Source organism: Cryptomeria japonica, chromosome 8, assembly GCF_030272615.1.
Source record: "Cryptomeria japonica chromosome 8, Sugi_1.0, whole genome shotgun sequence".
Classification (NCBI taxonomy): domain Eukaryota; kingdom Viridiplantae; phylum Streptophyta; class Pinopsida; order Cupressales; family Cupressaceae; genus Cryptomeria; species Cryptomeria japonica.
The window spans coordinates 181,894,492-181,912,585 of NC_081412.1; the positions used below are offsets into that span (position 1 = coordinate 181,894,492).

General features: G+C 35.9%; 1 protein-coding gene across 4 annotated transcripts in view; it reads left to right on the forward strand.

Moving 5' to 3' along the window:
- The window catches only part of LOC131048331 (LRR receptor kinase SERK2), an 84,325-nt gene extending 66,528 nt beyond the window's left edge, over positions 1–17,797 (forward strand). For all 4 annotated transcript variants that reach the window (XM_057982244.1, XM_057982245.1, XM_057982246.2 and 1 more), the window contains 8 exons: positions 3,058–3,201; positions 3,442–3,513; positions 3,675–3,740; positions 3,850–3,923; positions 4,020–4,154; positions 4,761–5,102; positions 16,016–16,410; positions 17,308–17,797. In XM_057982244.1, coding sequence (XP_057838227.1) covers positions 3,058–3,201; positions 3,442–3,513; positions 3,675–3,740; positions 3,850–3,923; positions 4,020–4,154; positions 4,761–5,102; positions 16,016–16,410; positions 17,308–17,622 — 1,543 coding nt within the window. In that variant the 3' untranslated portion in view covers positions 17,623–17,797. The remainder of the gene's footprint in view (positions 1–3,057; positions 3,202–3,441; positions 3,514–3,674; positions 3,741–3,849; positions 3,924–4,019; positions 4,155–4,760; positions 5,103–16,015; positions 16,411–17,307) is intronic.
- Positions 17,798–18,094: the final 297 nt, after the last annotated feature.

Here is an 18,094-nt window from a genome sequence, read left to right on the forward strand (position 1 = left end):
CTCACAAGTTTAGCTATGTAAATAACCTATTTCATACACATTACATTAAAAGGAGAATGAACTCAATAGATTCAACCTCAATTCTATTAGGAAGAGGTTTGAATGCAGATTGAATTCTATCCCTTTTGATTGAGTTGAAAATGTAATTGAAAGGATGTAATTTGAATGCTAGATCTAGGGTAAATGATGCAAAATTGATGTAAAATGACATTAACAATTAGCTACAAATGCAATATGCAGACATGGAGTTAAATCTGAGCAAAAGGAACAAAGGGGCACTTGTGTCTGGAAGTTCGGCCCAAAAGTACAAGACTAGAATGCTCTGGGTGTCCTAGTCCTCCAGCTATCAAATGCGGACAAATAGGAAAATTTTCAGAATCAAAACATTGCTTAGAATCGGTTCCCGGAATTTTGTCGAAAATTTGTGGGAACAGGATGCTCTAGGCAACTTGGTCCTCTGCTTTTTGCTCCTGCAAAAGATGAATCTAATTGTTGTCGTATTCTTTGCCAGAATCTTCATTCGTTGCTTCTGAATTTGTCACCTGCACATAGAAAGAAGGGATATGGTGTTGTTTATAGGGGTTTGCCAAGTCAAACCCCGGGTTTGGAATTAACCCTTGAATTGAATTGAAATTGAAAATGGAAATACTGAAGTAAATGGAAGTACTGAAGTAAATTGAAAATGAAAATACTGAAGTAAATGGAAATACTGAAGAAGTATAGCCCAACTATTTATATAAGGAAATTTTGCTAGTATGTACAGATTCTTAAGGAACATTTATATGCAATGGACATCTGGCACACCAGACATGATAAAAGCACTGCACTACCCTTCATCAAAATTCAGACATTTACTAGGTTTGCCTTAATGAACACACCCTAACCCAGTCAATATGTAGAACCAAGGAAATTTTTTACAATGGTTAACCATGTTGCCCAAGGTGAAGGTTGAAGCAAACTTGACAAGATGCTCAAAGAAGTAAGAAGCTGGAAGATCCAACAAGGGGTAGTGAGAAAACAAAATGGTGGAATGACAATACGAGGACTCAACTTAGCTGTTAACCATGTGGATGGATATGTTGAATTGTGTCTTATTTGCAAAATTGAAGAAGCTAAACTTAAAGCATTTGGGCCAGTGAATATCGCTGCACTGTGATTGGATGGGAAATTCAAATTTCTACTGCAACTTGTAGACAATTCAAACCTGATAGGAATTTGGTGTCAATGTCTGGATAAAGGAAGTGAGTTTCTCCAGTTGTGCTACATAGGGCTTTTGATCTCCAAAATGCAGGTGCATGCATTGTTCAAAAGAATACAATGGGTTTGGATGGAAAAATAATGTAGTGGATACAATATATAATCATGATGGAATATTAACCCTGTAACTGAATTTTTGTTAGCTTGCTGACCTATGCAAATAGAAACACAGAATTGTCCCTGTGAGAAATTCTGTTTGACATTGTAAAAGGTACATTCTTTAATTAGTATATTTTATAAATGAGAAAATGAAGGAACACATGTAAAGGTTTCAGACTAGAGGTGTTGGAACTGTTTCAAGTTTTCAACCACCTTATATTTCCCAATTTTGCTGAGGGTTGTGCAGAGGAGTTTTGAGAGGGTGAGTAATGTGCCTTAAATGTACAAAGCGAGTCAGTGGAAACTCACTGAAGACACTTTAGTATTATTGTATAACAAAAAAGAAGATAGTAGGGTTGGAAAACTAAGGAGATTGCAGTCCTACATGGCAGACACACTCAAGGTAACCATCAATGGAATTTCATATTGAGGAGGTGGTTGAAGAATATCTGGGTTTTAAGGTGGAGCATCAAAAAATGCATTTGCAAAATGAGAATGTGGTAAGAGGCTCACAAATTGAATAAGTTCGCTCTCAGGATGGAAGGGGTTGAGATTCCAAACTAAAATTATTAAACATATTATTGGAGACTTAATTTGTGAAAAAATTGAGAAGGCTGCAAGGTTTAAGGATATGTACAAGTAGAATCTTCTACTCTCTGGAATTCTTTGGAGATCATGTATGAGATTGAAGCACCTGTTCATTCTTAATCCTGCTAAGAGACTAGCTTGGTCGTCTTGCAGATGAAAGAGTTGGTCAAGGACCCTCCTACTTACTTCAAATGGGCTCTAGTTCATATACAGAGTTACTAAAGAAGAAACAGAAAAAAAATCATCAAATCTGAATTTTGGAAAATAACCTGTTAGCTCAAGGAAAATATTACAAAGGAAAACATAGAATTAAATAAAAAACAAAAGGGTGTTGAAGTCAACAAGAAAATGACAGGAGGACGGTACCTCAACTTGTAGATGAGGTGTTTGCTAGTGAGCAACCCTTCCATGGTATTTTTAAGCTTCCAGAATTATAAGGCATTCAACATGGTATGAGGCCGCTTCTCATTCTCATCCCTAAGAATCAGTTTCCAGCCATACTGAGGAACAAAACACCATAGCAGGATCCGTATGAAAGGATGATCAGCAGTGAGCATATAATGCAGCAGCCATCACTCAACATATAACTTGATCCAGAAGATTTGCCTTATATGAAGAGTAAAACCAGTTAATAGACTTACTATTCTTTTCAGTGGGATGGTGTTAGGCTGATAAGGCTTCATTACTATATTATTATTTGGGCTGGGCTATTTCTTTTATTTATATGGTTTTTTAAAGACATTGGCTAACTTTGGTAAGGCAGTATTTGATTATTCATTATTGTTAATTGAAGACTTAGTCATGAAAAAAGTACCTTTAAGGTGTTTCAGCACAGTGCTACTCTTGAAGATATCCTTTGATGACATTTTATATGTAGACCTTACTCTCATATCAATCATCAGTTTTCATGCAATAGATTACCTTTTATGTCGGTGCATTATATCTGATATTTATGTCTATATTCATTTAATTTCTGGACTGTTAAATTCTGCATAATATATCATTCAACATTGTTGTTATAAAAAACGTACTTTTGACCTTGAAAATGTTTACAGAAACAGAAGAAATCTTGCCAATGAAATACAAACTTAATTCTGTTTCACATGATTGCAGAGGACTAGAGGATAATCACATATCTGGTAGCCTACCACCAGAACTTGGTAACATGACAAATCTACAAAATTTGAATCTGTCAAACAATGATTTCACTGGAGATATCCCTAGCTCATTGGGTCGGCTGTCTTATCTTCAGTACTTGTAAGGAAATGATTATTGGCATCTCTACAAAATTAACCATCAATTTTTTTACTCTACCCTGTTGATTATGGTATAGCATTGAGTTTAGCTAACTCTTTGAAGATGTTATGGAAATTGTTGAAGATTGCAGTAATTTCACATCCCTTGTTATGTATTCTCTTACACATTACTTATGGTTCACATTTTACGCTTGATATTTTAATCTTATTTTTAATTTTGTGTGTCTTTGCTAAATGTCAGAGTGCTAAAAAACAACAATCTCACAGGAGAGATACCATCTTCAATAACAAAGATTTCAACTTTGATAGAAGTGTAAGAGTTTACAGTATTTTAGTGAACATATATTTTATTTTTGGCATTCGGTTGTTTCAAATAAGTTGTGTTTACTAAAACCTTATTTGAAGTTCGATGTATGGATGTTTGTGGCTCCCTTATATCTTATCAATTGACATTGGGACACGTGTGATGTTTAGGGACTTGTCTTTTAATGATCTCACTGGACAAATCCCAGAAGCCCTATTTCAAAGACCTGAATACAAGTTAAGAAACTGCTCAAGAAATCATTTTTTTCAGCTGAATAACTTTTTTAAATTATGACATAAAACTTTGAGTAGCAATTAACTTTTTTTAGAGTTGTCATGTTGGCAGTTTCTCGGGTAATAAACTTAATTGTGGTTCAAATTTACAGCACCCATGTGCTTCTACTCTCAATTCAAATTCAGGTTTCTACTAGCTTCCACCATGTAGTGTCGTGTGATTTGTCATTCTTTTCGCTTCTGGACTCTGGTCTGTGAATCTAATCCTATTTTAATTGGCAGGTGGTTCCAAATCAATAGTTGGAGTCCTGATTGGAAGTATTGGAGGGACAGTTGTAGTTTTGACATGCTTTATCTTCCTTTTGTGGAAGTGTTGGTGGTTGCGCTACAGGAAAGAGATTTTTGTTGATGTTTCTGGTCTCTCTCTTTCTCTCTCTTGATCTCTGTGTGTGTATAGCTCTATGTGTGAATGGATAGAATAACTAATATATGCATAAAATGGAAAATCAGAAATTCTTTGCATCTAGGAGATAAGATAGTCAAATAAAGGAACGAGGGGCGGGTGAGCAGGGAAGGAAAGAGATTACAATGATTTGGCATTCTGGAAAGGATTGTGCTGTGTATAGCATCCGCTTTATACTATCTCTGCAAAATTAGTAAATCAAATATTCTTAATGCACCATCTAGATAATATATAATATAGATAGAGACATAGATCAAAATATATACATAAACACATGTGTATGTATGTGTGTATATAATATAGATAGGAAGACAGATTGAAATATATACATACACACACATACATTTATATGTGTGTGCATGTATAGAGAGAGAGATTTGGGCCTTTGACAATAAGTAAGTGCTTTTCAATAAAAAATCAGTGAAAAACTTGGCAACGATTTTTATTTTAAAGTCGTAGCATGACTTGATCTCTTGCATGTTTTTTTTGTCTCATGAATATCATTTTCTCCCCTTCAAATCCCAAGTATCCTACATTTATTTAAATATTCATGCATGCAGGTGAGGATGACAGAAAGATTTCTTTTGGGCAGTTGAAGAGGTTTTCATGGCGTGAATTGCAGCTTGCAACAGATGATTTTAGTGAGAAGAATGTGCTTGGACAGGGAGGTTTCGGTAAAGTATATAAAGGAGTACTTGGAGATAACACCAAGGTTGCAATTAAACGATTGACTGACTATAACAGCCCTGGTGGAGAAGCTGCATTTTTGCGGGAAGTTGAGATGATTAGCGTGGCAGTTCACCGTAACCTTCTAAGATTGATAGGATTTTGTATTGCTTCTTCTGAAAGGCTTCTTGTTTATCCTTTCATGCAAAACCTCAGTGTTGCATACCGTCTACGTGGTGAGTTTATGTTCACCTCTGTTGTTACTTATGTAATTTCCAATTCTAATCTAAATTGGTGATGTAAATTTATCTCTGCACCTTAGCTGATTGTCTGATGAATTTCTTATCCGTCAAAATTATTGTTCCTTTTTAGATTGTGGAACCAAATATAAAGAGTTACATATATTTCTCATGGCTTGGATTTGTACACCTTCCTAGTGAGATGCTGAGGTTATAGGTTTTTTGGAACTCTACATAGATCATGCTTTTTCAGTTAATTTTCTCAAATGCTGGCGCCATTGAATGTACTGTAAAATTTCCTTCCCTGTCTTTGATTTGGCATGAAATAAACATTCAATCTTTTAGGTAAATTCTATGTACATGACTGCCCCTATAATCAATGTATCACTTCTAATCTTCAACCATGTGTGCCCAAAGGGCCAAATCTGTTAAAAATGGGCACAAATAGAGAAAATTAAAAATAAAACTAAATCATTTTTGGACACATCATTCCAGTTGGGTGCCACTAATGCCTGTAAAACTCTGCAAAGGTTTAAGGAGGGGTGAGGGCAGCACCCTGTTGCGCTGTACCCTACTCCAATGGTCACACTAGTGAGGGAGGGCTTGGTCTCCTTATCGATGATTCCATTTGTTTGTATAGTTTCACAGGCTGCAAACTATAGTACACATTTATTTTTACCAAAGTAAATAAAAAAAGAAAAACCCCATATATTTTTTCCTAGAAGCAAAGGAAGACAGCTATAGATGAAAATGTTTTTTATGGGAAATCTGGGCGCTGCCATTGAAGCTGAAAATATAGGGTTTACATATACCATGCTTTTTTGATTAAACATTGAGCTACTAGTCTACTTTGTGACTAGGGACTTTTGGTCGGCTCCTTATTATGGTTCAGGTGTGACTCATTTCTTCAACACCTACCCTTAAGCCACACTTTGGTGCTCTCCCATCTAAATGTTGGCTTGCTCTACTACAAACAAGTCCTCTTTGTGATTGAGGCTTAAACGAGTCCTCTTTGTGATTGAGGCTTTTTAGTAGGCTCATTATTATGGGTTAATGTGGTATATTTCTCCAACAAAACTCTTCATACCTTATAGAATGAATTTGGTTGTGGCTGCTAATGGAGGTTTCCATTCTAAATTGGCTTTATAATCAGTTTTGCTTTGTAGGTATTTTTCTTTATAATGGCAAAAAGTTTATTTGAATGTTGGAGATATCATCTAGTTTATTTGTACTTAATGTTTATGTTAAATGGTAAAGGTAAAGGATGATGGTTGTTTTTAGGTCACTACCAAGGAAGACACCAATTTGGAGTAAGAGAACCCTTGTGGAAGCCCACAATATTTTTTTTTCTTTTCCACTTACCTTGTATAATATCATTCAACAAGATGTACAATCCTATTCCCCTGAATGCTTTAACAGTTTAACTTGTTTCTCTTTTATGAAGTATTCACAACTGTAGCATTAGGCCTACTCAAGTTATTTGAATGTGTTAGTAGGGGAATTGCTAACTTTTCAAATTGATTTTTTTTAACCAATCTGATGACATGACTGTCCCTAATTGACACAGTTAACACCTGGGTGCCCATTGAAAGGTAGCCAAGGTCTTGCATGTTGATTTTATGATCAGACTGATAACAAAGAACATAAAACAATAAACGCAATACACATTCCCATGCTAGGGCAGACTTATCTGAAATGCTATGACCTTGACAATCCTTCAAATGCAGATCGCTGTCACTGTAACTTCATTCGGCAGCACTGAAGGATGTTCGCTCAGTTTGGAATACAAGTTCGCCAGCCTTTAAACAGCTTTAGGAACCCTTGGTGATTTGCTGATTGCTGAGATAGGTAATTCGCTGATTGTATATTGATTGTAGAATGATCACAAATCATCTTATATATATGAATTAATGCCTCCAATAGATCATAGTTGGCCTTGTAGTTTTGGCACCAAGAATAGGATCAGACCTTTAATTACAAGTTACATATAGGTCGGCCCTAATTACAAGTTACATAATTGCACAAGGGGTTTGCCCATTTAGGGTCAGACCTAATTGCTTTACAAGTTACACAAGTTACATGCTGCCGTCCATGATTACATAAATAACTTAAACTAGAATCCGATTCTAGCTACATATTTCAACATTGCAGCCAACCATACAAGTAATGAATTGCAAAATTGAAATAAAAACACACACCAAAAATATTTGGATTTTAGTTGTTCAGAAAAGTCTATTACAAACACTTGAAAATTACTAATTAGAGCTTTTAGCTTGTACAGAGACTTGCCTCTTAACTCAGATTTTCTCAGCCTGGTGGCCTGCTATAGCTTAACTGTAAATCGGAAATCAGTAATATACTCCATTTCTATCCTTGTCTACACTGCACTCCACAGAACTATACTTCCCTCTGTTTTGCAATTCGTCCTCTCCCCTTTTTGCTTATAGAGGCATCCCTATATAGGTTTTGTGTGTGTAGTCTCAAGCGGGGTATATACATAACTGCTGCGGCCCATGTGACATTGAGTCATCCATATGCAATGTCTCTTTTATGGTTTGTAACCGCTGCAGCCATGTTTTCAAGAAGGTGTAACAATTTAACAATTACTATGAGTTCTGCACCCACTTTGTAATAGCTGGCAGCCAGTCTTACTGCATCATAAATCTGAGTTGTAATTACTGTAACAAAAGGCACTAAAGTGAATATGACTGTAAAGGTCCATTCCCTATTTATTCGACCTTCAACAATTAATTCGGCCTTTTCTCTTGGAATATACTAAAGTTAATGTGTAAGTTGTCACCCTTATTAATTTCACCAGTTCTAAACAATTGTTGCCAACTTCAATCACCAAGTGAAAGTGGGAGTGTTTCACTTTTATAGCAAGCATACCCAAAAACTTCAAGAAATCAAAATACTACCACTACATGTGTTTTGGGTGGTACAAAATTGTTTGTGGGCTTGGATGTTCCCACATCAGACATGCTAGGTAACTGAGATTTTCCATGAGCTTGAGACTAGTGAACATTTCAAAATCTGAGAATTTGAACTCCATTTCTAGCAACCTTAGATTCACTAATCCATGTTGCTTCCTCTACTGTTCTATTCTTCAGTTTAACCAATTATTCTTTGTATTTCTATCTCTTGGTCTTCTTGATCACATAGAAATCAAGAATGGCCTCTATGTCATCTTGTCCTGTTTCTAGCAATTGTTGCAAACTTGTACCCATTCTTCCTTTTCAAATTAGAAAGTGCCCCTTCTTCTTCGCTAGTCGGTCCTTCATGATAATGGTACAAATCAGTAATATTCAAAATGGGTGAAATGTTTATACCTTAAAGAAGCTGTATCTAGTAAGCATTTGATGTGAACTTTTGTAAGACTTTACATGGTCCAATTTTCTTCCATTTCAGCTTATTGTAGCTTCCTGGGGGAAATCTCTCCTTTTGCAAATGAGCCAAAACCAAGTCTCCAATTTGAAATTTTTGCTTCCTTCTCTTGAGATCTGCATACTGCTTATACTTCATGGAATTCTTCTGTAAGTTCTTCTTAACTTCTTGGTGCAACTGATCTATATAACTAGCGAAATTGTTCACTTCAACACTTTTCCTACCCAAATAAATAGTATTTCTCAAGTCATCTACTCTCCTTGGGTTTTACCAATACACAATTTGGAAAGGGCTTTTGGTTGTGCTCTTGTTAAATGAGTTATCATAAGCAAATTTTGTCTGTTCCAAAAATCAAATCCCATTGAGTGCTCCCAAACCAAACATTTCAATAGATTACCTAGACTTGTGTTGACAATTTCCATTTGCTCATCAATATGGGGATGATAGACTGAATTGAAATTCAATTTGGTTCTAATTTCTTCCATAGAGGATGTCAAAAGTAATTCACAAATCTAGTATCTCTATCCAAGACCATAATTTTTGGTAATCCATGGAATCTAACTACCTTCCTAAAGAATAATGTGGCAACATGGGTGGCATCACTTGACTTATTAGATGGAATAAAATGTGCCATTTTGGAAAATCTATCTACAACAAAATAAATGGAATCATTACCTCTTTGGGTTCTTGACAACCTGTTGATGTGTCTTTTATGCAAATGCGAACACAAAATAAAATACCATAAGTATCTTATCCTCTCTTGAACAAACTTATTCGAATTCTGAAGATTTGCCTAAGGATCAATTGAAATAACTCCAAGGTTCTTATATGTAGGGTCTCTACGTGTGGATAAGCTCTGTTGGTGTGATGTGATTTTGCTGGATTCACAAGGGGACTTACATTCGAATGCCTGAATGCTTGATTAGTTGGAACTTGAGTCCTAACTACTCACTGGGAGATAAATAAATGGCAAAAGATTGAGGGTTCAAGAAGTCTACTCCAAGACCTAGAATGCAAGAAGATAGATGAATGACTAGGTGGAGTCCTACTGGGCTAGGTCTCACCATCAGATCGAACAATTCGACACCAGCTCAGTGCAATCTTCTAAGGACGTTTTAAAGATGTTCAAATCATCACCATCAAACACATCACCATTCAAGTTAATGCATAAACAATGGACGCATAACAATTTGAAGTTAAGCTCATTCAATGCCAGTTGACCACGCAGGGCGCACTTACAATCAGTAAGAGGCTAGTTGTATGGACTAGGCGGATTCCACACGAGTGCATTCAACAATTTTCTCCATTCAATCTAATTATTTACCATTTAACATGAAGATCCAACAAGAAACCATGCGTATTGCAAGAAACAACACATTTCACCATAACTTCAATGAAAAATGAAGTTTATTTATAATTTTGGGCAACAATCTCTTGCCTTCTCCTCCTACTCTACTCTAATTGCTATTCTATTCTTTTTAGACTATCTATTAACTACTGCTATTAGCTATTCACTATTAACTATTAACCAACTATTAACCTTTACAAATGAAGAGTCAGAGCCTTATATAGAGAGCTCTTTACATTTCAATGGCTCGGATTGATTTACAATCAATGGCTAGGATTACAAGATGAAAACCCTAATTAGGGTTTGTTACAACAAACTCCTTTAGCCAATGAGAAAATTACATTCAATGCATGAGAACCAATAGGAAACAAGGGTAGGTACATCGGAGTTTGTGCCTTCATGCATGAGCATGGTTCACCGAATCTGGGCATGTTGATGTGGACCTTTCTGACTGAAGGAATAGTGATTGGGATGCCACCTTGTTTGGCACTTGTGCTTGGTTAAGGAACGCTGAGCAATATCTCTTGATACTCAAAGTGATGATGATGAGAAGAGGACTTTGATTAACTCTTTTGAAACTATCTGCTTCTTCAACGTACCCTTGCATTGACCTTGGTTGATCCTCCTTCGTCCTTGATATACTTGATGAATGGTGTACCTTTCCTTGACTCCCTTGTGTTTGCCTATGAGATCCTCTTGAAGAGGTCTTCCTTTCACCTTGATGTTGAAATATTCTTCTTGAGGTCCTCGTTCTGATCTCCCTCCAACCTGGTCCTTCTGATCTCTTTCTTTTCCTGCTGCAAAACAAACAAATGAACATCAAACACATATGATATATAGCTTATACAATCTCTTAATTTGATATAATCTCTGGTTTTATGTGATTTGCAGGTCTGATAGGTGCAGGTTTAGGGGAGATTGTCCTTTTGCTTGAGCAAATTTTCTCTTGCTATGATGAATTCAGTCCTTCCTTTGTTGAATTTTGCTGCTGTTAGGTTGTAGTCCGCCCCTTAAAGTGACTGATCTGCTTTGAGTATATAAAAAAAATCTTCTTAGGAGGATCACTGATCTTCAAACTTGCCCTTTAGAGAATCAGGTCTGAGATTAAAAGTGTTGATTTTGTCTTGACCTGCCTCTATAAGACCTGAAATTTGCCTCCTCAATTACCAATCTGTCTAATGAAATCTTCTTTTGAAATTCGCCTTGATGAATTCAGTAGCACCTCAAATTTGCTCTTGTTGAATTCGGCTTGTGAAGATTGTTGACAAATTTGGAATTTGCTTCTTAATTGCTGAAGGATTTCACTCTTCAAGTTCGCTCTCATTTAACCAGGTCTAGGCTTGAAATATGTCTAGTGAAGATTATTATCTCACCTTCATAAGATTTGGAATTCACTTTCAGTACTTGAAATTCTCTTCTTAAATCTGCTTTAGGTTCGCTCCTTGAAGAAGAATGTTTGAAATGAATGATGAATAATTTAAGAATCAACCTCCCTTATATAGGCGCCTTTATGGGAGAATGCACCTCTTTGATGAAAGCTGACTTTGTTTGGATGAATAAATCAATTGTATTTCCCTTCAGCTGGCCGACTTCTATTTGAAAATTTGAATTTTCTTTTGCCACCAAAGTGAGATTGGTTTATTAATGCATCAAATGTTTCTAGGTTGACTTGCACTTAGTCTTCTCTTGATCTTTTCGGTTTATCACAAAGCACTTTACTCTCAACAAACTTCGCTCTTGTACCTTCAAGAGGTACATGTCCTTGAAAACAATTTCGCTCTGGTACCTTAGAGAGGGACAGGACCCTTAGGATAATTCGCTCCTGTACCTTTGGAAGGGTCAGGAGCGAAATTCCTCTCTTTGCTCAATTCTTTTCACTTTGCCTTAGACTTGATTTTCCAGATTCTCTTCTCATCGTGCTCAAGTCAATTTGCTCCCAACTTTGCTTAAAACAAGATCCTCTTAGTGCTTTAGGTGAGATAGGAGGTCCTTTCAAGGATTTTGCTCCTGTACCTTTGGAAGGGTCAGGAGCAAAATTCTTCTTTTTGATTCTAACACTTCATATTCCTTCAACTTTGCTCTTAAACTTAGCTTTTGGGTCCTTCTTCCACCTCGATCAAGTCCATTTGCCCTCAACCTAGCTCATGATAGGATCCATTTAATTGTTTGAGTGAGCAATTAAGGCCTTTTGAGGATTTCGCTCTTGTACCTTTGGAAGGGTCAGGAGCAAAATTCTTCTTTTCATTCAATTTGTTCACCATTCTTTATTACTTCACCTTGAACTCAACTTTTGAATGCTTCTTCCATCATAATCAAGTGGATTAGCTTCCATTATTGTTCAAAGTGATGTCCATTCAATGCTTTTGGTGAGAAATTAGGCCTTTCTAAGGATTTCGCTCTTGTACCTTTGGAAGGGTTAGGAGCGAAATTCTTCTTTCATTCAATTCGTTCACCATTCTTTATTACTTCACCTTGAACTCAACTTTTGAATGCTTCTTCCATCATAATTAATTGGATTAGCTTCCATTATTGCTCAAGTGATGTCCATTCAATGCGTTTGGTGAGAAATTAGGCCTTTTAAGGATTTTGCTCCTGTACCTTTGGAAGGGTCAGGAGCGAATTTTGCTTCTTGGCTCAAATTCCTCATGTTTTGCTATTCAAACTTGTTTCAATTCACTTTCAAGGCATGCATACATTATTTCCTCTTCAATCACGCCATAGGAGCAAGGTTTTGATCCAACTTAGAAGCAATGGAGGGTTCTAAGAAAAATTCGCTCTTGTACCTTTGGAAGGGTCAGGAGCGAAATTGACAATATTGTTCAAATTCTCCATACTTCATCATTCAACTTGGTTTGAATTCACTTCTAAAGGCACAAATAACTCTAACTTTCTTTCAATCAAGCCCTGAAAGCGTGAGTTTGGATCCAAGTAAGGAGCAAGAAGGTGTTCTAAGAAAATTCGCTCCTGTACCTTTGGAAGGGTGAGGAGCGAAATTCACACTTTCACTTTAACTTTAACTTGGAGCAAAGGAAGTAGCTCTCAGGATCACCATTTCCAGCTCACTGTTTACCAATCTTCTTTAACTCAGTCAATCTTCATGCCAATCTTTCATTATCAAAGAAAAGGTTGTATTTGCATCAAGTTAAAGAAATCTTCAAGAGTCTTGTTCCATTCACCTAAGCTCTTTTCGTTGCTACAAGATTATCAAAACATTATTAACCATTAACCTTCAAACAGCCTTTTGTGTACAGATCAGTCACCAAGGGATCAAAAGAAGTATGCTTTTAGACCAGATCGGTGCTTTGAAGGATCAGGATTTATTGCTCTTAGCATCTCTACTTTATCGACATTTATTTGACCTCTTGATCTTCCTTTGTGTGTTGTGCCTCCTACTCCAATTCTATATAGTTGCAAAGATTCCACACATCTAAAACAAAAATCTAGAGCTTCTCCAAGACAATTACTTTAGAAATCTCAACAGCTTAGTGAGCTAACTAGCTTTGATACTCACTTGATGTAGTCAAGACCCAGGTGCCCAACGAGTAATAAATTGCAAAATGGAAACGGTAAGCATGAAATTGGATTTAAGGAAATAGAACACTTAAAACAATAGAAACAAAGACAATATTCCAACTTTGTGTAAACCTCGAATCAAGCTTGCTGTAGGCTTGGTCATTTAGGAATGTGGATGCAACTTAACAACATAACACTGTTTTTAATTGATAATGGATTTCAATAGAATGGATTTGCATAAAGAATTGAGGTATGAAAATGATGAAGGAATGAGGTTATTTATAGATTTGATTAGGAAAAATCATATGGAAGGATGAGGATACGATTGAAAACCTGAGTTAACTGAACTGATTGTGGAGTCAACTTGAGAGAAATTGAAAATTTGCCATTTTGAACTTTCAGGAGGATAATAATGAAATATTTAATTTAATAAATGGATAAATGAAAAGAAGAATTTTCTATTTAAAGACAGTTAACTAGTGACGAGATATTTATGGATCTATTTTTATTTAATGCATTTTTCGATGAGGAAGATGCTAATTTGAAGAATAACTTGTGAGGTGAATTATGAATTTTTTATTCAAAAAATGAATGATTAGCTCTCAAAATTCTTTTTTTATTTTAACAAATGGATAAAATATGAAAAATGCTAAATAGTTATGAATGATTAATAAATTATTAAATGATAATTGATGATAAATGATAAATAATTAAATGATGTGGTAAATGGTAATAATTAAATTATTAATTAATAATAAATAAATGATAAACTATAAGTGATTAATGGTAATAAATTATTAATTAATGAATGATGTGATAAATGTTATTTAATGTTATGATGACAATTAATGTTCAACAATTAGGAGAATAATTTTAGTGTGAACAGAAATGAAAAAACACATCAAAATATATGGATTTTAGTTGTTCAGAAAAGTCTACTACAATCCCTTGAAAATTAGATACTTCCAAATTATAATGGGCTATATTCAGCCACTAAATTAGAGATGTTATTATAAAGACCGCCCTTCTGACTTAGGCTTTCTCAGCTTGGTGGCTTGCTATAACTTATCTGTAAATCAGGAAATCATCTAATAAACTCTGTTTCTGTCCATGTTCAACACTGCTCCACACAGAACTATACTTCTCTCTATCTTGCACTTTGTCCTCTCCCCTTTTCTGCTTATCTAGTCATCCCTATATAGGTTTTGTGTGCATAAATCTCAAGTGGGGGTATATAGGTAACTGTTGTGGCCTATGTGACAGTGAGTCATTCATGTGTAACAACTTTTTTTATGGTTTGTAACTGCTGGCATCAGCGAGTGACAGCTGCAGCTAGGTTTCAAGAAGATGTAACAGTTTAACAATTAATATTAGTGCTGCATCCACTTTGAAACTGCCAATGGCCAACATTTGCAAGCTAAACCTGAGTTGTAACGGCTGTCATATTTGGCACTAAAGTGAATAAAGACTGCAATGGTCCATTCCCTGTTTGTTTAAAGTTCAACAATTTATTTGGCCTACCATTTGTGAATATGCCAAAGTCAATGTGTAATTCACTACCCTTATTAATTTCATTAGTTGTAAGCAATTGTGGCCAGCTTCAAATCGCCAAATGCAAGGGGGAGCATTTCAGTTTTATTACAAACGTGCACAAAAATTTCAAGAAATTAAATGCTACTAGTACATATTTTTTGGGTGATACAGGGATGTTTATGGGCCCAGATGCTCCTTGGTCATTAATGCAAAGGGAAGCTTCCAGGTTTCAGCTCTATCCAATTTTTTGGAGAAGAAATTTCTTAGTATCTCAAACTGTTTAACTCAAGCTTGCATTCTCTGGAATTTTTCAGTATAACCACCTTTTTGTTGGAAATACATTGATGTTTGTGCAGGCAATGCTTGTCTTTTAAGGAAGACATTACCGTGAAGGATTTTTTATGCATTCCCTTAAACTTAGGGTTTGCATTAGTTTTCACGTAGAACATGTTGTCTAGATGTTTAAGTAACCTTCCTATCCAACTCAATAATGCTTACCTTTCAACCATAATTTTTTTCTTAGATGTTATTCTAAATTAACTGTGTGCAGTAGAAGTAATTTTAAAATGCAGGGCACTTTATTGCTCTCTTTATTTTATGCCAGAATATTTAAATTCTCTTGCATTATTCTAATGTGGTCTTGACTTTGGGGAAGGTCATTTGTGATTCTTCTTCGTAGGATCATTTCTTCTGCAATCATATTAAATGGCTTCGTAGAATAAAATAAACAGCTAATGATGTTTCTATGATATACATCTCATTGACTGTAATGCCTAGAGTGAACATCTGTATTATTGTGTTCTTGTCTGTGAATTCCTCCTTTCTTTCAGGATTTCCTTATAGCCCGTTCTCTGGCTTTCGCCAGACCAGTATGAGATTTCGATTTTATATTTCTATTATGACATTCTAAAATTTTATTGTTTCTCCTGCTGTGAGTTATTATTGCTACAAAGCTATTGCACAATCCTTGCTCTATCTGTAATTATTGCTAAATAATTCTGCAACTTGCATTGTTTGAATGCCTGTGCGTGTGCATGCAGTTTGCTCTATCTGTAAGTTTATTGCTAAATAATTCTGCAGCTTGAATTTACAAATGACTTATTCTAAGGTGATATCTATCATGTAAATTCAGAGCTTAAACCTGGGGAGAAGGGACTGGACTGGCCCACTCGGAAACATGTAGCTTTTGGTGCAGCACGTGGTTTGGAGTACCTTCACGAGCATTGCAATCCAAAGATTATTCACCGAGATTTAAAGGCTGCCAACATTTTGCTAGATGAAGACTTTGAAGCAGTAGTTGGTGATTTTGGACTAGCAAAGCTGGTTGATACTAAAAAAACTCATGTTACGACACAAGTTCGTGGGACCATGGGTCACATTGCTCCAGAGTACTTATCAACTGGAAAGTCATCAGAGAAGACAGATGTATTTGGGTATGGCATTATGCTTTTGGAACTTGTCACAGGACAGCGTGCTATAGACTTTTCGCGCCTTGAAGAAGAAGATGATGTGTTACTACTTGATCATGTAAGAAACATCATCATTGCAACTTAATGTGCTTAGGGGAATATAATCCTTGTATATTTGTCATGCATGATTTCAATTTTTAAAGTTTAATATGATGTGTTAAATTGTTAATCTTATTTTGGATTATCCGTAATGTGTTTCTTCAGACAAGCTCCACAACAAATTGGAAATCAGTATAAAACAAAATGGTAGTCCAATGAAAATTAGTCTATTTCAATGACCTATTTGAGAGTGAGACCTGATAGACTGATGTTGAATGTCATGAGTAGTTTCCCTGAAAATCACTTCCAAGATTTAGGAAAGCACGCCTGGTTTTGTTTAGAAATAGCAGCTCTTATCTTCTGGTCTTCTCTTAGCTGAAATGATACCTTGATGATAGATTTCACATGAACAGGAAAAATGCAGACATCAGGGAAAGATGGATAGCATTTTAAGAACTTCAGTCATTTCTGTTAATTATGGGCCACGGCCATGACTAGTTATAATTGATGAATCTCAAGTCATCCTTTACAACTCATTCAAGATAAAGGATGGTTGACATTATTGAAGATGGTTATCGTTTTATGTTCTAAAAAGCACAGTATGCTTGAATTTTTATATTATTGATTTTTCGGTGTGTTAGCATTCCTATTGTGCCCTTTTTTAAGACTGAGTTGTAGTGATCATTTGGAATGGCGACTGCAACTTCGCTTCTGAAACAGCTGTCACAGGATATGCTGTCTGTTTACATGAGGCAGCCATTTCCAGGTTACAGAGGGATCTAAAAGAATTAAGAGTTTAGTAGCGTTGAAATTCAAATCATCTTACATGGTTAGATTGTAATTACATTGTCAATCACATTTCATAGGTCTTTTATGAAATCACAAAATACTGTTTAAAGGGCATTGTTGTGGACAGGTCAAAAAGTTGCAAAGAGAGAAGAGGCTGGATGTTATTTTAGACAGAAATCTGAAGCAGAACTATGATCCAAAAGAAGTTGAAGCAGTAATCCAAGTCGCATTATTATGCACACAAACCTCACCTGAGGACCGGCCCAAGATGACAGAAGTTGTACGAATGTTGGAAGGAGAAGGCCTGGCAGAGCGCTGGGAGGAATGGCAGCAACTTGAAGTGACTCGCTGGCAAGAATACACAGTATTGCCTCGAAGATTTCAGTGGACTGAGGATTCTACATATAACCAGGAGGCCATTGAGCTTTCTTCGGCAAGATGATTGTATAGTTTTTCTGATTTGTTATTTTTATATATTAGTAATTCATAGAATACCATTGTCAAAATTCCAAAATGATTTACTGAGAGTATGAGTTTATCTCATAACCTATCAATCAACTTCTATAGATTGTGGGGCTCACATGTCATCATTTATTTGAAGGGGATTTTTTTCCTTACTGTGGTTACAAGCATATATTAATTTAATCGAATCTAAAGCCGCCAAACCTCTCCTTGAGCCACGCACTTCTCTCTTCCAACAAACGCTACTTCTGATTCATATTGGAATTCAGACCTAGGAATATGATAGCCCATTTGCCACTTCGATTATCTGTCTTTTCCTGGATTTCTCTCTAGGAGTGTGTTTATCTTCACACTTCTTATTACATCATACTCCCATTGATGCTGTACTTCCTCTAAGCCAAACGTTGACTTTGATACCATGTTAGATAACATAGTTGGGCTGAGATCTGAAC